The following is a 24,894-nucleotide window of genomic DNA, read 5'->3' as shown; positions in this document are numbered from 1 at the left end:
TACACTGAATTGAGAAAATGAATGGTTGGGGTTTCTTTGTTTTTATCGGCGGTCAGCGCTCCTTTCCTTTTTCTGTCGTAGATCCCATCCCCACCCACTTACAATAAATTCGTTACTTTTTATTTTAAAACCAAAATATTCAGTAGATATCATTTATATGGCAAAACAACGTTTGCCGGGTATATATATATATATCGTACCGCATGAAATGGTGAACCGGCATTTTTCCAATGAATTTCAGTTCAGATTCTCTGGCGAAAAATAGACCAGTTCTATAACCAGAAGAGGCAATAAGGAACAACGTTTTTCAGGTTGTCACTTGTTAATGATTCAAATATATGACGGAGGATGAACCTCAGCTTCATCAGTATGGTCCATAGTTTCTAACTTCTTAGTTGCGGGCGTTGATGGGTAATGTTGGAGCAACGAAACACAGTAGATTAATATTGGTAAGTGGTCACCACCGCCAATAGACATGCTGTAACAAACGGGCTTGTACAAATCCCTACCACGTAGTAAGGTAAAGAATGACAACCTTAAAATAGGAAGTTAAAATATACACATCCGATTAGATATTATAAAATTCGTCACGTAACGATTGGCGCCACAGTTTACAAAAATGTCACAGAAAAAAAAACAATATAAATCCGCCGGATTTAACAAAAAAAAGCGAAACAATAACGCATAAGTTTGTGTTAATGTAAAAAACTAACCCTTTGGCGCCATTTTATAAAAAAATAAATTATAATATTGGCAGTGAGACTAGTATTCAAATTAAGTTTTTTTTTATTCGAATCGGGTGAAGGCATCTTCGTAAACTAATGTAAATCGGCACTCTAACCATAGACGTTGGTACTAATGAGTTTTTTTTTATTTAAAATAAGTTAGCCGACTAGCAAATGTGTCATCTGATGATAAGTTGTCACCACTGCCCATAGACATTAGCACTAGAAGTTTTATAAAGGAATTGAAATAAAAGGAATTAACCATTCCTTATATCGCCAATGCCACTGATCTTGGCAATTGAGAAAATGGCAATATTTCTACCTCGCGTAGAAATTAATTGTACTACATCCACGGATGCATCTCTAGTAATATTAGGCGAACCGAACCGATTTTGATGAAATTTGATGTAAAGCTGGAATCCCAAGGAAGGACTTTTTTACCTCGAACCCGACCCCCCCCCCCCCCTTCCTATATAAGTTAACAGCCATAGCTCATAGTCATAGTCAAAAAATGTTTAAATGATTAAGTATTCGAAAAATATAACAAAATTATTATATGTATAAATAAAAATGACTTCTCAAAAGGGTGGAACACCCCTCCAGTGGGGAAAGTTGTCAGATTTCATAGGGTAGACGAAAGCGGTATGAATTTTATGCACCGTTTGATACAAGATATAGTGATGAGCGGTATCGATAATCTAATTATAGAAACATTTCAAATTTATTTTAAATCCATTCATTCATTCAGTCATACATGTCGATATGATATACCACACAAGCTTAGCGTGGATGCCATCGTGGAAAAATAATTAATAATGTTTCAGCAATCAACCCAGTTTCATAAATATATATTTTATATAAATTTTGATATAAAAGAAATATGTTTATCGTTTTATAATGTCTGTGTTTTGAATTAAATTGAATTAAAATCTTATTAAAGTTATATTTTTGCGGCTACAATTACTCAGTTACTCACAGAGCTCACTCTGGAGCATGCAACATAAAAACTGTTCATGTGATTACATTTCTCACTGAAATCAATGCCGGCCATGTTCAACGACAGGCCTTGGGAATTTTGATTGTCATGGGGCAATCCGAATGATATATGCTTCTTACTTTAAAATCACAGGATTATCATAATCGCAATGATACCTTTAGCAAAATACAATACTAAAAATAACAAATATATACAACAAATATATAATACTAAAACAATTGAACCAATTTTGATGAAATTTGATTAATAGCAACCTTGAAATATATACTACTTTTTTGATACCAAATATCTGTCCCCCAAAATACGGGCGAAGCTGCAGGCGAAAAGTCATATATATTTATATATATGACTGCGTCGTTGGTCTAGTGGCTTGATGTAAGGCCGCAGACTCGGAGGTCCTGGGTTAAATTCCCAGGTCGGGCCAATAAAAAGTTATTGTGTTTTTCTGTCAGAAAATTAGTAACTCAGAAGCAGCCCGGAGTCTGAAAGTTGGAAGTGTGTTCATTCCCGTGCCTGGGAAAGCACGAAAAGAGCTCTTTCCGGTCGTGTCGAATTGCCGTCCCATCGGATTATGAGAGTTAGGGAAGAGAGAATGCACCTGTGTTTGCGCACACACTTGTGCACTACAATATCTTCTGTGCAGTTGGCTAATCTCCATTTAGATTGGCTCTGTCTGAATCTGAAATCGGTCTGGATTAATATATATGTGAATCGATACAATTAATTTAACATAGAATATACTCGTACATCCCTAAATTTGAGTGGCGTAGCGCTACAGCGCATCGCATACCGAAATTAGCATCACAAATATGACACGAAAATATATTTAACGGCACGCGCAAATATCGCGACCGAGAAATGCAGTACCGTTCAGAAATTCACTGCGCGTCTCACTCGTGAACTTAATATCTATTGCCAGACAGCCTAAGTAGGGATAAGGGTAAGAACAAACTCGATACTCGAACGGTTGTGTAAGTGATATGCGACATTTTTCATAATAATCATAACATTTTAAGAAAACACGCATCAAAATAGTATATCAACAAAAGTCGGTTGTTAACATTTCACGGATGAGTAAAGGACGGAATTCTTACAGAATAGCACTGACCGTTCTAACCATGATCAAATTATAAAAAATAAATAAATCCTCAAACTATTGGAGAACAATGTGTATGTTATCAACGGTATTAATATAATGTGATTACAGGCACAAGGGACGTAACATCTTCGTTACCAAGGTTGTTGGCGCATTGGCGATGTAAGGAATGATTAATACTTACATTTCCAATGTCTATGGGAGGTAGTGACCTCTTAACAAAAGGTGGCACATTTGCCTATGAGCCTACCTATAACATAAAAATTTATTCCCAATTTTGTTGTTGAAAAAATATTTTTTTTAAGTATCTATATTAATATTATAAATGCGAAAGTACATCCCGATTTTGATGAAACTTGGTTTAAAGAAAGCTTCAACCCCAAGGAAAGACCCCAATTAAAATATATAATATTTATATTCAAATGTAAATATGGTAATAAGGAAATAATTTACAAACACAATATGGACAACTTAATAAATCCGGATTTGACCTTCGAGGTTCACACACCGCCATGCCGATGGTACCACTGTACCATCACGGCCTTGGTTATTAAAAATAACAATTTCTACAATCGGATCCATCTGCGTCATATCGTCAAACGTTAATCGACTCACAATAGCTTATTGTCAAATGTGTGTAACAATTAATATGACTGTCGCGCCCTAAAAGTTGCATCGCAAAATGTGCAGCCACGCCCCTAGGGATTTGTCCATTGTATTTTATGTTCATGATACCGGTAATTCTAAGGGTCGAATCGCAGGCCTCACCCGCGTGATTCTTATTAAATAAATTAATTCTATTATTATTATGAAATTATAGAAATGAAATGGTTTTGTATTGTTAGCTTATAAATCGTGATAGGTTTAGTCTTAACTGGTTTCTAATTTTGAATTTAGCGTTTATAAGTTTTATATAAAAAAAGCCGAGATGGCCCAGTGGTAAGAACGCGTGAATCTTAGCCGATGATCGTGGGTTCAAACCCGGGCAAGCGCCACTGAATTTTCGGTTTCGGTTTTCGGTTTTTCGGACGGTGAAGGAAATCGTGAGGAAACCTGCATGTAGTAAGTTAGTTGTCTGCTGCATAAGTAAAAAGCAAGCATTTCTGTAATTTTGCAAGATTAAAAAATGATAGTTCTATTCATAAACATATATTTGACCTAAAATTGAAAATAAACTATTTAAATAAACTGATAATTTTAAAATAGTATATTATTGATCTGTTTTTAATACAGAACAATTAATCAAAGCATAAGCTGGGGCGTAACGCGAGTTTGTCGCAAACGGCAGATGTGTGCGTTATATTTACGTTAATCTGTGGGCGTGACCAGTCGACTAGCTTGTTATCCAATATGGAAGAAAAGTATATGAGCTTTACTATTTACATTATCGTTAATTAAAAAGAAAGATAACATTTGGTTTTATACGTAAAAATCTATATGTAGTATTAATTATGCTTAGATAAATAAAACATGCTCTATAATTTGACGGCAAGGACTTACGGGTTATTAGGAACTTGTATTGGAACCAAAGAGCAGCTGTGAGAGTTGAGCATTCGGAGACCGATCAAGTTGAAATTCGCCGTGGTGTCCTTCAGGGGTGTATATTGTCTCCCCTGCTTTTTAACATATACTCGGAAGCTGATCTGAAGGTCTGGAGGGGTTGGAGGTAGGCGTCAAGATTAACGGTCAAGTCATGAATAACCTACGATACGCCGATGATACCGTGCTTATAGCCTCTTCAGAAAACGACCTACAGACATTGGTGAACAGGGTTAACGAGTGCAGTGTGAAGGCAGGGTTAAGCATGAATATCGGCAAGACCAAGTTTCTAGTAGTATCGGGGGATAAGGATCTAAAGCCGAAATTCAGATGGAAGGTTTTTTTTTTTTTTTATAGTAAAGGAAGGCGGACGAGCATATGGGCCACCTGATGGTAAGTGGTCACCAACGCTCTTAGACATTGGCATTGTAAGAAATGTCAACCATCGCTTACATATCCAATGCGCCACCAACCTTGGGAACTAAGATTTTATGTCCCTTGTGCCTGTAATTACACTGGCTCACTCACCCTTCAAACCGGAACACAACAATATCAAGTATTGCTGTTTTGCGGTAGAATATCTGATGAGTGGGTGGTACCTACCCAGACGAGCTTGCACAAAGCCCTACCACCAGGTAAATACCTAGAGCGGGTGCGTATGTACAAATACCTCGGTGCTTGGGTAAATGAAGAATGGGACTGTAGGCAAGAAATTCACACCCGGATTGAAATTGCCCGAGCAAGCCTTAAAAGGTTGGAGAAGGTTTTGTGCAGCCGTAAACTATCCATAAAGCTCAGACTAAGAATACTCCACTGCTATGTCTGGTCTGTAGTATTATACGGTAGTGAGGCATGGACTTTGCAAGCTGACACCCAGAAACGTCTAGAATCTTTTGAAATGTGGTGTTACCGCAGTATGCTCCGTATTAGCTGGACACAAAGTTTCGAACGTGAGACTACTCCAGCGCGTCGCCAGTAGCCGGAAATTACTGCAAACCGTCAAGAAGGGAAAAACCGAGTATTTGGGCCACGTCTTGAGACACGAGCGATACCAACTGCTCCAAACTATAATGATGGGCAAAGTAGAGGGCAAACGATGCGCTGAAAGAAGAAAAAAGTCCTGGCTGCGCAACATCCGTGAATGGACGAAGATCGCCAGCGTGGAAAAACTATTTCGCTTGGTGCGAGACCGCGAAAAATTTGCTGAGCTGACAGTCAACCTCCAGCAGTGGAGAGGCACAAGAAGAAAAAGGAGAAGATATAATTTGAGCCGAGATGGCTCAGAGGTTAGAGCACGTGAATCTTAATCAGTTATTACGGGTTCAAATCCAGGCACTAATGAACTTTCATTTTGTTTTTGTTTCATGATATGTTTCTTAATAATTTTATTGCTAACCTTTATTAGACACAGATACATTATTGTCACATTGTGCCTGCAAATCGAATCAAACCAAAAAATCTTTCAAAAATCGAAATCAAAATACTTTAATCAAAATTGAAGTATTACAATTGCTTATTGATATTCAAACTAGAAACTTACTTTAATCAAGTAATATTATAATAAAACTTTTTTTTCAAAGAACTAAGAAGACGATTTTTCGATTAGATGATACATTTAAACCATCACTAGGATCAGTAGTTTTTGAGAAAATCGCGGATATACAAACATACATATATGCGGGTCGAATGAAGAAACTCCTTTTTTTGAAGTGGGTAAAAAATATAGTAGCATACTCACTTACATAATATGTATCCATGAATATAATTAATACTTTTTCAAAGTAGGCATTTACACTTTTAAATCGTAATTTTACAGTTGAGAAACAGAAATATAATCAATCTAAAATTGTTTACAAAATAATAAAATATCATACTCACCCTATTTTTTTAACTGCAAACACTAAACCGGCCATCTTTCATTTCCATTGATCCAAATGTCAAAGGGCAATCGCATAATCGTTTGTGCTTCTGACAGTGCATTGACAGGTTTTGTGAAAATATCACAACTGAAATTCAACCCTATTTCATATGTTATAGAAAACAAAATCACATTTTATCAAATATATTTATTACAATTTCAAACCACATGTTATACGAGACTCTACAATGTTGTAATAGAGTTCAAATTTATTTGTAAGTGAGTTGCGGTCAATTGCGAAATCTATTTCGAATTTGGAATTCTAGCGAATTTTCGCAATGAATCTTCCTTATACTCTGTGGTATTAGAATTAAAGACTAGAATCGAATGATATTTTATAAATATATGACATTTTAGTTTGTTAGTTTTAAATAGATTTGGTTCGGTTACGCCCACTTGACGGTAGCTGTAGGGTGACTATAGACATTTGGTTTATATTGAGGAGACTTGTTTTGTTTTTAATAATTACCCCACGGTCGTGCAAACAGCTTAATGTATTCTGCCTAAAATAATTTTACCAAATATCAAGCCTCATTAATTGACTCCTACATATTGCTAATATAGTGTCCTATTATACGACATTACAAATACATTTGCGTAGTATTGAACACCTTATATATTCAATTTAATTTTAATAAATATTGTTAAATAATGATTGTCAAAAATTATATACATTAAAAAGGATTTTTAAACACCTATTTGAACCTTCGGTCACGGGGAATTTTTCGTCCCACCGGATTATATTGTTCTTGTGTTTGCGCACACACTTGTGCACTCATGTCCTGCGCAGTTGGACTGTATCCCTTGAGAATGTCATGTCAGGATTAGGCCTGGAGGAAATCTTCATTTTACAAGTTGGTAACAAGTTTTAATTTTACTTCACCTGTTAGTAAGTGTGGGTCGAATCTTGCAACTGTCTTTTAAGCCAGTTCCACACTACCGGTTGATATTTAGTACACACTTTTGTTTTTTGTTATTGTAATAGTAATAATAGTTGTGTATCTCTTCTATTATTTGGATATTTTTATGTTTCTTCGTGTTTTTTTTTACCTTGACTATATAAGTTTACAACTTTTATGTTAGTAACAATACAAATTAGTAAAACTTTTTTTTATTTTTATTTCTTTTTGATTTAAATAAAAACTTTTCTTTCCTCCTCTTTAAGCCGATTTATTAGTGTAATGGGGACTAATAGCTTGTAATAATGGCAAGACCGGAAATGCTTTGCCTATATATATATATTCAAAATAGCAATCTCGTCTGGGTAGGAACCACCCACACAATAGATATACCGCAAAACAGCAATCGTTGAGTTCCGGTTTGAAGAGTGAGTAAGTTAGTGTAATTACAGGCACGACGGACGTAACATTTTAGTTCCCAAGGTTGGTGGTGCATTGGCGATGTAAGTGATGGTTAATATTTTTTACAATGCCAATGTCTATGGGCGTTAGTGATCACTTACCATTAGGTGGCCCATTTGCCTGTTTCTCAATATATGTTATAATAATAAAAAAAAAGAGTCTCTTTGCGTATCAGAATTGTGATTCAACAGGGAAATGCTGGAAGTATTCCTGCCAGCGTTGCACGCGGTCATGAATTGTACAGACGATTTAAAATTCATTAGAGCAATTAATAAAAATAATTCCTGTAGGAAGAAACTCGAAACTGGCCTCGGGAACCGGCCGTGAAATGTCAGAATAATATGCGACATTGACCGTAATAATAACATTTCATGTAAACAAGGAACAAAATAGTATATCACAATGAGTCGGCTATCAACATTTCACGAGTGAGAAATAAAGTGAGTTCGTACAGAATAGAAAAAATATAAATAGTTCTTTCTTAATTAAGTGTGTTGAAGATAAAATGGCACCGTGATGTAAAGTAATATTCAAACAATCTCAGGCTAGCAATTGTAAATAATAGCTAGCTGTGCCCTGCGGTTTTGCCCCGCACTGAATTTGTGTATTGAATTAATATGATAATAGTTTTAAGTGATTGTAATGAACTACTTATTTGCTTAAGCTTGAGGTTATAAAGTATGTCCGTAAGCTTTAAGTTGATTTAAATTTTAACAGATTCAACCGATTTTGATGCAATAAAGATTAATTACAGTGAGCATATCAATTATTAGGACGATCCGTGGACCGACGATTTAAAAAAGGTGGCAGGCACGGGATGGGTGCGGACTGCTCAAGATCGGGATCGTTGGCGTTCTATGGGAGGCTTTCGTCCATCAATGGACGGCAAAAGGCTGAGAAATGTCAATTATTTAGTTTTTATTCCATAAAAAGCAGTTGAGTCAATCAAAAGTTAAAACAATTTAACTTATAACTTAACTTGGGTAATTACAAAAACATGATTTTTAGTGGGTATTCCGATGCTCTGGAGATCCAGGCGCCGTCGAGTCCCACTTCATGTGGGGGAAACGCGTAAACGCGTTTTTCCAGCGAGATTTAAACGATTACATTAATTACGTGAATTTGGTAAATGTTTAGTAATTACACTTTTTCATCTTGTTGAAACTGTAACTTTTCAAAATTGTTCATATTAAGAACACAAACATTAAATCATGAAAACAAGTTCAACAAATGGTTATTCAGCAATAACCATTTGTTGTAGCGATAAAAACCTTTGCTATTTATTGTGTTAAAAAAAGCCGTCGTGGGTTCTAGTCTTTATAAAATTTCAATGTTTAGTTATACGAAAGAAATAAAAATCCAATATAATCACACAATCTTTAATAATAATTTTATCATACAATAATTACTTTAGGCAATTGCTTATCACTAAAAAAATATATAATACATTTAAAAAATTAACTGAGTCGGCCATTTTGATTCGTGAAATGTCTCAAATTGACAGCCGGAGTCATCAACCTGGAAGCGTCATAAATAGTGCTGCGGTTAATATTCAAATTCACCGATTCGTGCCGATTATCGTTAATTTTTGTTGCTGATAGGAACGCGGATGTTTGTGAATGCAGTAAGCTGCCCGGTAAAGGTTGGTTTCTGTCTAATTTGTATTGCAGATTCTGTTTCTCCATTTGGTGGTGTTGCGTTCGAACCGCGAATCGGTTGACGTGGACGGGTATAGGTACTACAATTTTCGTGCCGGAACTGTTTTTACCGCCGGCGTGACTGCCGGACGCTAAGCCGGCTTTCACGCGTTTCCATTTCGCTCGACGATTTTGAAACCATATTTTAACCTGAAACAATGATTGATCAATTTAATTTTATAATCTTGTGTAAATTCACTAATAAATATACATAGTATATTGCGCCAAGATTTAAATGACAGCCCTGCGTAGTTATTTAATGTTGCCTACAATTACTATAATAATGTAATTCTTTATCGAATCATGAATTGAGTTTTTATTTTATGAAAAGTACCCATAGACATTGGCATTGTAAGAAATGTTAACCAGCGCTTACATCGCCAATGCGCCACCAACCTTAGTAACTGAGATGTTATGTCTCTTGTGCCTGTAATTACACTAGCTTACTCACCCTTCATACCAGAACACAACGATACCAAGTATTGCTGTCTTGCGGTAAAATATCTGATGAGTGGGTGGTACCTACCCAGACGAGCTTGCAGTAAGCCCTACCACCAGTAAATTATTTATTCAGAACATCCAACAGTAGTAACAATAGTTATATTATATATAAGAAACATATAATAATAAAATATAAATAAAGTTAAAATCACTTCTAAAATAAGACATTACGACGAGACAGAATAATATTCTAATACACTTTGTTAGAAGAAATTACATTCAATACTAAGCTAGGGTTAAATTTAATTAAAAAAAAGGTTTAGTTAAATAAAAAGAAAATATAAACTAAGCTTTACATTAAATAGGATTATTCAAGTGATGATAATATACGGATCAAAGAAACAAACTTATTCAATACATTATGAGCGATATTTACATCTTTGACTAACGAGTTTATTCTCGTAATAAGCTTTAGAGATAATTTGACAATTTAAGATTACGTCACGTTATTTTTAAAGTCAATTATATCTCTGATCTAGTAAAATAGGGCGACTGAAAAATGGTACACCTGATGGTAAGTCACCACCGCATTGGTACTATATATATAAGCCATACCTTAGATTGTCAATGCACCACCAACATTGGAAACTAAAGTGTTATATCCTTAGTGCTTGGAGGTACACTGCCACTGAAACGGGATACAGCATTACTGGGTATTGCTTGATTAATACATACCTGAACTTCACTCAACCTCAATGCCGATGCAATCTGAGATCTCTCTGTGAGGCTTAGGTATTTCTTCGCATGGAACTCCCTCTCTAGCTCGAGGAGTTGTTCCGATGTGAAAGCAGTTCGACGTCTTCTTGCCTTATTCTCTCTAGGCGTGTCTGCGTCTTCTTGGTCAGGCTCTGATTCGTTACCTGGTGATAAATTAGACTTATTAATATTTATAGATTTTCATTAAAGCCGAGATGACCTAGAGGTAAGTAATCTTAATCGATGATCGTGGGTTAAAATCCGGGCAAGTTTGAACCCACGATCTTGTGTCACAAGTTAATTTTCTTTTTAGTTATTTCTCCTCTTGTTCTATTATCTAAGCTATCTATTAAGCGAGGAATCATGTAAGGGCTGGTACGCTGTACGTATTTATTGTTAGCTGAAATAGTTACAATTGTTTGATATCACCCAACGGGTTTTTATATTATGCGGGACATTCTTCTGAAAATGTGTATCCCCATCGCGCTTTGTAACAACCTTTTGGAATAAGCTCCTTATTTTCTCAATCGGAGTTTGTTTTGCAAGACTGACAGATTGTTTCTAAGCAAATATTACCATGTTTATATCTTGCTAATTTTGTATTTTTCATCAGCTGTACACTAATAAAATATGCATAGTGGCTGACAGCGGATTAAAATTGAGACCTTATGATCGAGCTCAATGGCGTGCCACTCGAGAGGCCATGTCCAGCAGTGGACGAGAATTTGATGATGATGTATGATAATCTATAATAAATATTATTATATTGTATGCTATGTACACTTGTAGTTGATATGTATGTCTGTTTGTTTTTGACTGTAATATATTTTTTTACATTTTTATTGTTAGTGTGCTTAAAAATAATAAATAAATAAACATTAACATCCCGGAACGATTATTTCTAGATTATGTACTTGTTACAAGATAATATTAAACAAAAAAACATGTGTAATTTTTTGTATACCAACGAAATCTAAATAAAATACTGCAGTGCTATTTATTGAGTATTCACTTCGTATCTTAATCATGAATTGTTAACAACGGATTTACAGTGAAACGCCACTTTGACCCATACATCCCTTAAATGTTATAATTATTATAATCAAAGTCGCATATCACATTCTGGTATTTAATGTTTTCCGGTCAGTAGAGATTCACAAGAAAATTCCATCACTTATTTAAGGTACATGTTTTATGTTGTCAATTATTTATAGTTAATTGTGACTAGATACGCAATTAATAATAAGTTATAGAGGGAGATGATGACTAGGTAAAATCTTTGAGTTACTTTAGAAGAAGTCAAATTCAAAAGTACCAAGAAAGACATCGAATTATTGATTATGAAATGTATATATTTTTATTATTATGTCAATGTGAAGCACAAAAGACGCATTATATGTATTTTTTTTTCTCTTCTAATTTTTTTGCGCATGAGGAATTATAGTTGAACCTTTAAGGAGTTAGTACTGTAACAGTAACAGTAACAGCCTGTGAATGTCCCACTGCTGAGCTAAGGCCTCCTCTCCCTTTTGAGGAGAGGGTTTGGAGCTTATTCCACCACGCTGCTCCAATGCGGGTTGGTGGAATACACATATCTAATTTCAATTAAATTAGACACATGCAGGTTTCCTCACGATGTTTTCCTTCACCGTCAAGCACGAGATGAATTATAATCACAAATTAAGCACATGATAATTCAGTGGTGCTTGCCCGGGTTTTGAACCCACGATCGTCGGTTAAGATTCACGCGTTCTAACCACTAGGCCATCTCGGCTTTTATATAGTACTGTGTTTACGCCGAACTAATATCGAGAGATCCAACGTAAATGAATCTAAGGAAGAACTTTCCACAGTTCACAGTGGTGGAATTTATTTTGTCTGATCATTTTAATTTTAGCTCGGAGATGTCCACTCAGGCCCGTATGAGTCTTGGGGTAGCTGTTCGGGGCGATGACCCCCTGCAGTGGTAGCAACGCCGTCTAAAACTACAGACGGGTCACTAGGATCGTTGTCCATGGTGTTTAGTTGGCGAGCTGATCATTTTAACAAAATCACTTTCACATTATATTCAGTAGCGAATCTAGACAGCGCGATTCAAGAAACCGCCAGATTTTATTGACGCCATCTATCGCTATCAAGTAGTAATACACGATATTTAACAGCCACAGTGTTACTAAAATAATAAATATGTATCTTGTATATATGAATTAGTATAAGCAGTTGTTGGTGAACCTCAATAAAGAAAGTAAAGGCTCCAAGATCTACCTCTACGTGCTCCCATGGCTATAGGGTAATACGACGCAATTTTTGAGTGAGTTTCATGTTTGTACTTTCAAAGTAGATAAATAGAATAAGAAAATTTACAGAAATCTCATAGCGAAGATGGAATGTAGAATTCTAGAATAGAGTTTTGATGTTGAATTCTAGTTGATTGGACATCCCCATGTAATCTTGAGGGTGATAAAAAACAACGGACACGCTCAGTCAGCGCCCCGCCCTGTCAGTGTTCAGAATATTGGACTTCGGACATTTCATTTTATGTGGATTTTATGATGCTGACGTATAAAAATATTTCCGTAGAATGGAATCAGAAGATTAATCGATTACCAAGTTTATTAGTTTTAATTATTTAAACTATATGAAATCTTAAATTAAATCTTTTATATATCAAAGGACTGGACCAAATTTTGTAATTATATTTGTGTATGTTTGAGTAGATCATGTCACAGGATGGTTAAGATAGTTAGATAGATTACTTCGGCACTGTTTGACATAAATAATGCTTTCAAATAGATTTTTATACAAATAGGTTTTTATACAACCCACCTAGTTGTAACTCTCTACAAGATCTGCATCACATCAACATCTACACCCCCAGACCGCCATAACTTAACACCAACAAAGCAACTGCTCGGTTGCTAGTTCCATATAACTTGCATTCAAGACCTAACTGCAATGCGAATAACTTTAAGGTGTATTGAGCAGGTTAAACAAATAACAGTATTACAAAAAAAATTGAAGCCAAGATGGCCCTGTGGTAAGAACGCGTGAATCTTAACCGATGATCGTGGGTTCAAACCCGGGCAAGCACCACTGAATTTTCATGTGCTTAATTTGTGATTATAATTCATCTCGTGCTTTACGGTGAAGGAAAACATCGTGAGGAAACCTACATGTGTCTAATTTCACTGAAATTCTGTCACATGTGAATTCTACCAACCCGCATTGGAGCAGCGTGGTGGAATAAGCTCCAAGCCTTCTCCTCAAAAAGAGGAGAGGAGGCCTTTAGCCCAGCAGTGGGACATTCACAGGCTGTTACGGACGGACGGACAAAAAAAAATAAGAAAGCATAAAAAAATTACTTATAAGAAATGTATTCCGATTTTTGTAATATAAATAGTTTGATATAGGTGGTTCACTTGATGGTAAGTGATCACAACCGTACATAGACATTGGCGATGTAAGAAATATTAACCATTATTTACATCACCAATGCGCCACCAACCTTAGGAGCTAACAAGTCCTTTGTGCCTATAATAACACGGGCTCACTATATTCACCCTTTCAATCGAAACACAACAATTAAGTGTTATTTGGCGGTAGAATACCTGACGAGTGGTACCTACCCAGACGGGCTCGTAAAACGCCCTACCACTAAGTGATAAAAACACCACACTACTATATTAGTAAATTATTTAAACATAAATCTATATATTTTTTTTATTGTATCGCCCGCCTAGTGCGAGCATATGGACCACCTGATGGTAAGTGGTGACGCCCATAGACATTGGCATCGTAAGAAATATTAACCATCGCTTAAATCGCCAATGTGCCACCAACCTTGGGAACTAAGACGATAGGTCCCTTGTGCTTATAATTACACTGGCTCGCTCATCCTTCAAACAGGAACACAACAATACCAAGTACTGCTGTTTTGCGGTAGAATATCTGATGAGTGGGTGGTACCTACCCAGACGAGCTTGCACAAAGCCATACTACCAGTAAATTGAGATACATTGGATATAAATTAAAATTTTGAATATACATTTTCTGTTTAACTTTTAATAATCATTATTAATTAGATTTACAAAAAATATTGAAAGACATTAAAATAATTTTATATAATATGATAGTCATCTATCTAGACGGGCTTATATATAGCGTTATCACTGTTCAATCAAATACCTGATTAAAATGTAGTCTATGTTCAATTGTTCAGCTTACAAGAAACAGATGACGGAATGTTTAATCGTGTTAAATTGTCTTAGCCTACTTTTTAATAGTTTTACATTACTCCTAATCAAAATATACTTATTTTAGCTCCTTCTGGGCAGGCGCGCTACATCCTAGACCGTGACTATGCTTAAGATCAGGCTAGTCAACGGTCAAGCGCTTGCCTATTGACTGTAAAAAAAAATTAAGTAAAATTTGACAGGCATTTTTCTAGGAGTATTTTTAAATATAATTTATCTATAAAATTGTATTTAATAAAATAAACCTGTAGCCTGAACATCTTATCAATATATTATATACTTAAAAAGACAAACACGTATGTTCATACATAATATGCGTAAAATACTTTAAATAAAAATATATAAAAATTTAACGAAATAAATTTTTACTAAACAATGATACCAGACACGCTATAAAGAAATGAGACAAATTACTTAGAATTGTAATGTCGAAGTGTCAATCGTGAATCGTTAAAAAAACTGCGCATTCGTCTGCAATTTCCATGAAAACAATTCAATAAAAAGATCCCTTTTACGAATAAATATGTTATTTTTTTTCTTACGCGACAACCACCATTGACAGTTATCGAACGCGTCAAATGAATTGTAAAAACATAACAATTTACTCTAAAATAATCACAATCGAAAATGAACTCTCGTACAATGATATAAGATCTACAAACTGTAACAGAAAAGAAAAAATAAATTTGTAAACGAATAAAGCAGAGTTCCCGCCGCTGTGGCGCGATCAGAATTTAAAATTCGAATTCGTAAATAGTGTGTTCGAAAGTCAGCGGCGAAGTTAAATCGTTCGTAAACTTTAATATGCAGTTTCGCTTGAATCGGATATTTATCGGTAAATTTCGATAAACGGACGTCACTAGTGATGTCAGTCACGTTCCGGATCGGTTTAAATTTTTCACACTGTCGAGTAAAATGCGGTCGAATTTTAAATCGTTGGCAAGATATTTGTACAAATAAAATGTTTGAGTTATTTGTTTTCGAATACTTAGAAATCCGGAACATTTGAAATTCGAAAAAGAACAAGTTGGAGTGGAATAATAATCGAAATTTTAAAATACTTTTTTTTACGAACATTTTACGTGCAGACTTTCCTTGATACAAAATTTGGCGGATTTTTTTTAATTTTTCACCTTGGTTAGGTAAAAGTATAGTGATACAGCGCTTGAGTTTGTTTATCATATATTTTATAAAAAAAAACAATGCCCGTCTTTAATAATATTATTCGTAATAATTAATATTCCTAGTAACACTAGAGCCATAAAATATGACGGAAAAGATTTCAGGTGTATAGAGTTTGAACTTTTTTTTTCTTGTATTTGTATCTCCACAGACGTGTTTTCCGTGGCTTAGGCGTATCTTATATTTAATTTATATATGTCTGCGTTTATTACCAGGCAGCATCACAATCAATTTCAAGATTAAAAATGTTGCCGCCATAGAGTCCAGATGAACACTTCATTGACTCGAAATGTGTTCCTTGGGGTGTTATTTGTCGTCGTCGGATTCCGAATTCCTGTGCTATGAATGGTATTCATTCATATGGATCGTTATTTTTGGGTTGTAATCCAGAATCCCCTTGGAAGTCGCCATTTATGCTATCTTAAGGTTAAAAGGAATCACTCGGTTTTATATTATATATTGAACTAATTATTAAGCTTGTTCCGACTTTGTTTTTCAAAAATTAATTTAATTATTATGTTTTTTTTTTCGCTTTACCGCTTTTATTCATTGGCGCTTTTGACTAAGGTACGAAAATAATATTTATAATTATTCCAAATGACAGCTGTCACCTTGTTATGGTATTTCGCGCCAAAACGATTGTGAGCTTACGTTCAGAAATCATAATTTCACGCTACAGATGCTTTCTAGTGGCGTGACAATTTTTTTTTCATCTGTAGAGCCGTCTCTAATTTCTTTATATATCATTTCGAAACGTAATTAGCGTGAAATAGTAAGTATTGTGTACATATTTGAAAGTGCCGGTACAAATTAATGTCGATTTATTGACATTTGTCAAATTGCCTTTGATATTCGTTTGCGAATATATTTTTACGTTAGTACTTCAGTGATGTCATCAAAAGTTTTAATGTTTACTTTTTTTTTAACGGGGTTATAATATGTTACTAGGTTGTACGGCTTTTTGCAATCCCATCTGGGTAGGTACCACACACTCCTCAGATATTCTACCGCTGAACAGAAATACTTGGTATTGTTGCGGTCCAGTTTGAAGGGTAAGTGAGCCAGTGTAACTACATGCAAAAGGGATATAACATCTTCATTCCCAAGGTTGGTGGCGCATTGGCGATGTAAGTAATGATTAATACTTTTTACATCGCAAATGTCTATATGACCACTTAAAATCAGGTGGCCGATATGCTCGTCCGCCTTCCTAATAAATAAAAAAGTGATTTTAATTTATTAATTGGTAAAGTATTTGAGGAATTTTATTATAAAAGCAAACAACTTCCCCTAGGAAGAACTGACTGCGGTTAAGGAAACCTTACAGCTTTACTTTTCGTGCTTTCTCGTCTTTATAGTTAATCACTTTTTCTACAGAATTAATCAATTATTATTATATACATATTTGTATTGAAAATGTGTGCCAACATAAGCATTTATACCGAATTTGTTTTATTATTGCTTGTAATCAACTTTATAACTGTGAAAAAATCGTAAGGCCCTGTTTAAAAATAACTTAAAAATACCAATGAGAATTATTAACGCTTCCTATTTACCTAAAATATAGTACATAAGATGGAATGGCGAGTTATATTTTTTCACAGTGTAACCTCTCAAGTAAATAACTATAATATCTTATTGAGAATAAATATCTTTAGACAGGTTTATGTCTAAAGATATTTGCCTCGAGCTCTGAGATCTGATTCGTCTATATTCATTTGCTTAGTCAAAACATATGCTCAGTATGGCTCGTCGGGTGCTTTTTTTTTAAATATATAGGCTAGCGCTTGACTGTCATCACACCTGATGGAAAGTGAAGATACAGTCTAAGTTGGAGCACGCTTGCCTAGAAGATGCCTATTCACTCTTGACTTGAAGGTATATTGCAATATTCCATTGCCATATTGTAGGTGGTGGGGAAATGGGAGGTCGGGGGGTATTCCAGACCTTAGCGGTGCGTATCAGAAACGAACTACGATTACTACTTTACTGATTAAGATACATGTACTATATATATATATATATATAGTTTAATATTACTATTTTATTATAACCAATATTATTAATAATAGCCAAATAGTGAGTTTGACAATTTACAGAGCCTGTAGGGCTATGAAAGATATGTCATACATTGATATGCGAGATTGACAGTAATAATAATAACATTAATATACACGTATCAAAATACATCACCATAAGTCATTTGTCAACATTTCACGGGTGAGTAATGAAGTGAGTACATACAGAATACCACTGATATATTTACATAGTTCTAACAGGTGTTCTATCACAAAACAGCAGTACTTGGTACTGTTGTGTTCCGGTTTGGGGGGTGAGTGAGCCAGTGTGATTACAGGCACAAGGGACATAACATCTTAGATCCCAAGGTTGGTGGCGCATGGGCGATGTAGGGGATTAATATAACAATGCCAATGTCTATGGGGGTTGGTGGCCACTTAGCATCAAGTGGCCTATATATTCCGCCTACCTATAATATATAGAAAAAGGATAATTTCTTTCCTAATTAAGTGTATTGAAGATAAAATTGCACCGTTATGTTATGTAAATTTGGCAGCGCTTTATGACAACCAAGCATAAGCATAGGCGTATCCAAGGCGCCGAGTGCGTCACGTACATCGGAATACCCACTAAAAAACCAGCGGTACCCTGTACCCTTTCCGTCTTAACGAGGAGCGCCACGGGATCGCTTGCGCATGCTACCGCGACGTTTGCGGATTATTACCTTAACCAACTTTCGCTTCTGTGTTTATTTTTAGAGTATTTTCTTCGACAAAATATAACAGTATGTATTTATGATATTATCTCGTTAATGCTATTATAATAATAATTCTAATATAGTAGATAGTTGTGACTGTAAAATGATGGTTATCCTGTTTAATTGAAGTTATATTTATACTAATATTGTGAATTTGAAAGAATCTCTGTCTGTTACGCTTTCACGGTTAAACCATTGAACCGATTTTGATGAAATTTTAAATAGGCTGGTAGAGTAAAAATCTACAAATGTTTCACTAGCTAGAGGTTTTATTTTCTTTAAAGGAGAAGACTTGGAGACCCTTTTTTTTTCGCTGGAAAAACCCATTTACGCGTTTCCACCACAAGAAGTGAGGGGTATATGGGGCTCACCGGCGCTGAAGACGTCGAAATATCCACTAAAGACTTTTTTTTTCTTAAACGAACGAGCTTAAAGGCCGCCTGCTGATAAGTGATCACCACCGTCCATTTACATTGGCGATGTAAGAAATATTAATCATTATATATCTCCAATGCGCCACCAACCTTGGGTACTAAGATGATATGTCTTGTGCCTCTAGTTACTGGCTCAATTACACTTCAAACCAGAATACAACCATACTAATTATCGGTATTTGTAGAATGTCTGATGAGTAGGTGTCCTACCCAGACGGCAAAAGCCCTACCACAAAATATATTACTGACAATTTGATTTAAAACGGCAGAGATAATATAATACAACCAGTATTATCATCTATTCTTTAATTTAATTGTCGACTATTGCCACAAAAGTTAACAATTAACTTTGGTTTTGACACAACGGTATATGTTAACATCATATGGGTTCGGTTCCGACTCGAATAAATACAGATGATTCAAAGTTGGATCGGAATTGAATTGGAAACTTGTCGTAATCGTTATAAATTAAATTCTGCCCCTGATTAAACTTTGGTACAATTTTGACTTAAAACCTATTTTAGTATAATAACAAATAATGATTATTTCAAATAGCTATCATATACATATGTATTAAAAAACAAAATGTACATAAAATTGGCTCAAATCTAATTTAAAGTTAGCACCGCATCGGGTCGAAGTAGATTTTACTAAGAACCGGCAATAAAGAAATATATTAGCTAGCGCTTGACTGTGTGACTTGACACCTAATGGAAAGTACAGTCTAAGGTGGAACGCACTTGCCAAGAAAATGCCTAGAAGAGTGAATAGTCACTCTTGACTTGAATGTACCCATATTGTATGGGGAAAACGGAGGTCGGGAGGATATTCCAGAGCATACCTTATTTATTTTCTAGTAATCAACAGCGTTACATAAATGGTTGTAAGTACTAAACTAATGCCACAAAGGATTACAAGTTTGATTGTGAAAAAAAAAGAAAATTATAAATTATTAGAGATGTAGTGTAAGTATTAATATGTACAATAATAATGTTAGAAAATCATAATACGAATGTGTTGCGTGTGTGTTTTCAAGTATTCTTTTTATTATATATGTATTTGCTTTATTTCCTACAATGAATTTGAATTAAGATTTACGGAATTATTCAGTTAAACTTTTTTTTTAAGAACGAAACGAAATTAACAAAGGGGTAGATTTAGACAGGATATATAATAATAACATAATAATATCCTGGGACATTATTCAGACACGGCCATCTGATCCCAAACTAAGCAGAGCTTGTACTATGGAAACCAGACAATATATACTACATATACTACTTTTCTTTTGTAAATACATAGGGACATAATAGGCACAAGGGACATAAAATCTTAGTTCCCAAGGTTGGTGGCGCATTGGCTATGTAAGCGATGGTTGACATTTCTTACAATGCCAATGTCTAAGGGCGTTGGTGACCACTAACCATCAGGTGGCCCATATGCTCGTCCGCCTTACTATTCTATAAAAAAAAAATTACACCCAGACTCATGCCCGTCATATGTAAAGAATATTTGCGGTTGTCTATTGTAATAATTCTAGCTACCCTTCAAGCTTCGCACGGATAGATAAGGGTCTATATAATACATATAACTATGATATTTGACCGGGCCGGTTGGCGTGGTTGGTAGATACTTACCTTTCACGCCGAAGGTTATATTCGATTCCCACCCAGGACAGAAATTTGTGTGTATAAATATATCTGTTTGTCCCGAGTCTGAATGTAATTATCTATATAAGTATGTATTTACAAAAGAAAAGTAGTATATGTAGTATATCAATTTTTTGGGTTCCATAGTACGAGCTCTGCTTAATTCGGGATCAGATGGCCGTGTGTGAATAATGTCCCGGGATATTATTATTGGTTTACGATTAATCGGCATGATCTTGCACCGTCTTCAACAATCATCGTCATATTACAATTCACACAAAACATTAATGAATTATACACCTAAACGTTCAATCACTCCAGCCATTGGTTAAAACCGTCTGAATATTAAGATTTTGGGTTTATTGCGTTCAGACAGACGCGGCGACTTTGTTTTAGTATGTAGTGATATGTATTGTGTTAAATAAACAAGAAAAAAAGGCATATCATAGTAATTGTGTTTGTTGTAATGTGTGTGTAATGTAATGTTATAACTCGACGCGCGAGTCTCATTGTTTTGCCTAAAACTCGTACCAAGTTCGGTCAAACCGCAATAACGTATGACGGTGCGCGTCTTTATAACAAGATACCCTCAGACATTAAAAATATTGACTCGTTCGATATATTCAAAAAGCGACCGTCACATTATATTATTACAAAAATATATGTCTGAGTATGTAGAATGGAATAAGAGTGGTTTTCGAATCGTGGTGATGTTTTGTGTGTTATATCAAATTGTGTTTGATGATTTGTGTGTTATTTTCTCCATTGAAAAATGTAAGTACGACAACGAATGCCTGTTAATTGTTTGTATTTTTTCTTCAATTGTGTTGTCATGTGAGTGATGTAATTGTCTTTATGGGAATAAATAATCTTTAAACCTAATTGAGGAGCATTCTTTTGATTCATATTTGATTAATTATATATAGCTGGACCATATTACAATATGTACGTTGCAAAAAGTTTTTATATGTATTTTTCTATACCTTGTATATTGTCTTCAGCGCCGTCACTATCAATTTCACTTCCAACACTAACTGGACTCTCTCTCTTCTCCTCTCTATTTTCTTGGACTTGCGGGGGAACGGAACTGAACATTCTCGACAGCCATGGTTGGGGATAACCGAGAAGAAACGGAAAATTCACATTCTGTTGCAAAAATGGCGCGTTCAAATAATATCTCATCCTATCTAATCCCTCTGATCTTTCGACTTCTTCGTCTTCTGAATTTCTAGAACATTCCGATATATTATTCTCTATATCTATTTCTGGTGATTTTCTGTCACCTATTAATGATTCTATTGAAAACGGTTTTGGCGTCTTTTTCTTTGTCTGTGACTCTAATTTGGACTCCATTGCACATACAATAATTGTTATAACAAAGCACTGGCCACAACACACACGATAAAAAAAAAATTAAAAATTCGAATATCGAACGCGCAGTACGTGCGTTCGCCGCGGCATCGTAGTGATGTACTCGTGTACTACGATGTTCGCTCCCGCCACGCCCACATACGGGGTGTATACTGAGTGTAATTTTATTTTATTAATGCCAACGTCGGCTGAGCGAACATAAGCTTTATTACTAAAGTCGTAATACCACTGTTATTATGGAACAGTTCACAGCCACAACGTCTTAAGCACTTCCATTCGTGTTTTAATTTTAAATTTTATTAACATAAAATAACATTTACTTAACCGTGTAAATAAAATTGCCTTTAAGAAAATTTGTCGCAATTATTATTGAAATTTAAATGAACAGCAATAGGGTACAAATTCATTTAATATTACCACACTTATGTTACGTTCCGAATATCAGTGCAGGATGATTAAGAACAGTTTACTGTATTCTTAAAGCGGGAGAGATATATATGTTTCGTGTTTGTCAGAAGGAGATGTAGATATGGATATTTGTGACCGCTTAGTACACGGGTAATTGGTGGTGATCAGAGTGTTTTGCGAGTCAGCACTTTGTATAAGTTTATCGTCTTGTGCTCCGTTTAGATTATTGCGTTTTCCTTTTGTACTGGAATGGTAATTTAGAAATAGTTTAGACGGAAAAGATTTAAATAGATTATATATGAATGTCAATTGATATTTATTTCTGGAAAGGGTAATTAAACTGTAAACACAAAGCGAAATTATACCACAAGTACCTTAGCTGGTGTTAGATAAGTTTTTTTTTCATTGTATTTAATAAAGGTATTAAGTTCGTGACGTTCGTACTACAATTTCTTAGTAAAAAATGCATTTTTAACCTATTTTAATAGCAAGATAAGAATATTTCAAGCCCTACAATTGTATGTTAACTAGTTTAAGCCCGCAGCTTCGCTTGTGCGTTATAGGAAAGGAAAGTGTTGCGATTCAAGCTTGCTTCATATCATATTGCATCAAAATCATTTCAGTGGTTTAGCTGCAAGAGCGAAACAGATAGATGGAGTTAGTTTCGCATTTATATTTATATATCTTGAAAAATAAAATATTGATATTTTTTAACTGGTGGTAGAGCTTTGTGCAAGCTCGTCTGGGTAGGTGCCACCCACTCATCAGACATTCTACCGCAAAACAGCAGTACTTGGTATTGTTGTGTTCCGGTTTGAAATATGAGTGAGCCAGTGTAATTACAGGCACAAGGGACATAACATCTTAGTTCCCAAGGTTGGTGGCGCATTGGTGATGTAAGCGATGGTTAACATTTCTTACAATGCCAATGTCTAAGGGCGTTGGTGACCACTTACCATCAGGTGGCCCATATGCTCGTTCGCCTTCCTTTACTATAAAAAAAAATAACTTAGTTTAATGGTTTAATCAACTTTATAGTAAACCTCTTTTGTAACCACTTCGTTATTATATTTTTAAATGTTTTTTAATGAATTAAAAAAATACGAATACGTGAGTACATTGAATTAACCTTTGAGAGCTATAATTAGTAATTGAAGTACCACTTTTGGTCTTTATTTAATCCACTCTGTATTTTCATGTATTTGTATGTTTTTGGTGATCTAATGAATAAAATAAATGTTAATAAGGCCACTAATTCAAAAAGCCGCCATTTTCTTCAAACAATATGTAATCGGTTAATTTTAAAATTTTTCGACTTCATCGTCTAGAACATTCGGTTATCTTGTTTTTTATGGTGTTGTGATTTCCCATCATCCACTAAATCATCATAAAACCAAACACATTTTATGGCACAATGCCAAATTTTAAATCAAAAATCTTCCAATTTTCACGAAGAAAAAATATATTAACATTTAAATTGCTTTTGAATAAGATATTCGATCTAAACATACCTTATGGTCATTAGTGACCAATTCACCCTCGAAACACCCTCGCTGCAAATTGATTGTGGTCATTCTTCACCACTGATAAATTGTCGTTGATAATTATCATCAAGTAAATGATATGAATGATATGATGATAGGTAATTTTTAGAAAAGGTTTTATCATATTTATGTCATACTTGGTGCTAGGGTGTTGTACAAGCCTTTGGTACCACCCACTTATCACATTCTATCACATATTCTACGGCATCTATACTGGAACCAATCCTCAAATCTTCACATCTTTAATGATCTAGCTGAACCATCAGATTTGCCTTGAATTCGGTTTGTGAGAAATTTTTTATTTAAGTACTTCTTTTATGTTACGGATTGAAGTAATTTCATATTACGTATAAATATATCATTAACATAAAACAAAGTCCTCGCTGCATCTGGCTGCCTGTCAATCTGGACGAGATAAATTAAGAAAATACTGAACGGATTTTCATACGGTTTTCACAATAAATAGAGTGATTCATGAGGAACTTGAAATATGACGATACATTTTTAAGATGCCAGAAAAAATCATGCCAACTAGGAGCTTTACTGACGTGCGTCGCGTAAACCAATATAGTATATATATATATATATATATATATATATATATATATATAGTATAATATCCTGGGACATTTTCACACACGGCCATCTGATCCCAAACTAAGCAGAGCTTGTACTATGGAAACCAGACAACTGATATACTACATATACTATTTTTCTTTTGTAAATACATACTTATATAGATAATTA

At 34.9% G+C, this 24,894-nt stretch overlaps 1 protein-coding gene across 1 annotated transcript; it reads right to left on the bottom strand.

Annotated features, from left to right (window-relative positions):
• Positions 1-9,007: 9,007 nt before the first annotated feature.
• LOC126779203 (homeobox protein GBX-1-like) lies at positions 9,008-22,281 on the bottom strand. The gene is made up of 3 exons (XM_050503118.1): positions 21,808-22,281; positions 10,510-10,694; positions 9,008-9,483 (listed from the first exon to the last, which is right to left on the bottom strand). The coding sequence occupies exons 1-3, from the start codon at positions 22,175-22,177 to the stop codon at positions 9,094-9,096; spliced, it is 945 nt and encodes a 314-aa protein (XP_050359075.1). The 5' UTR covers positions 22,178-22,281; the 3' UTR covers positions 9,008-9,093.
• Between the last annotated feature and the right edge of the window lie 2,613 nt (positions 22,282-24,894).

Source organism: Nymphalis io, chromosome 28 (assembly GCF_905147045.1).
Source record: "Nymphalis io chromosome 28, ilAglIoxx1.1, whole genome shotgun sequence".
Taxonomy (NCBI): domain Eukaryota; kingdom Metazoa; phylum Arthropoda; class Insecta; order Lepidoptera; family Nymphalidae; genus Nymphalis; species Nymphalis io.
This window is presented reverse-complemented; position numbering and strand designations above follow the sequence as displayed.

Coding starts and splice junctions, on each gene's coding strand:
- LOC126779203 (XM_050503118.1), bottom strand. CDS start 22,177: ATGGAGTCCAAATTAGAGTCACAGACAAAGAAAAAGACGCCAAAACCG. Junction 10,695..21,807: donor CGCTGAAGACAATATACAAG/GTATAGAAAAAT, acceptor ATTTATCACCAG/GTAACGAATCAGAGCCTGAC. Junction 9,484..10,509: donor TGAGGTTGAGTGAAGTTCAG/GTATGTATTAAT, acceptor TCATTGTTTCAG/GTTAAAATATGGTTTCAAAA.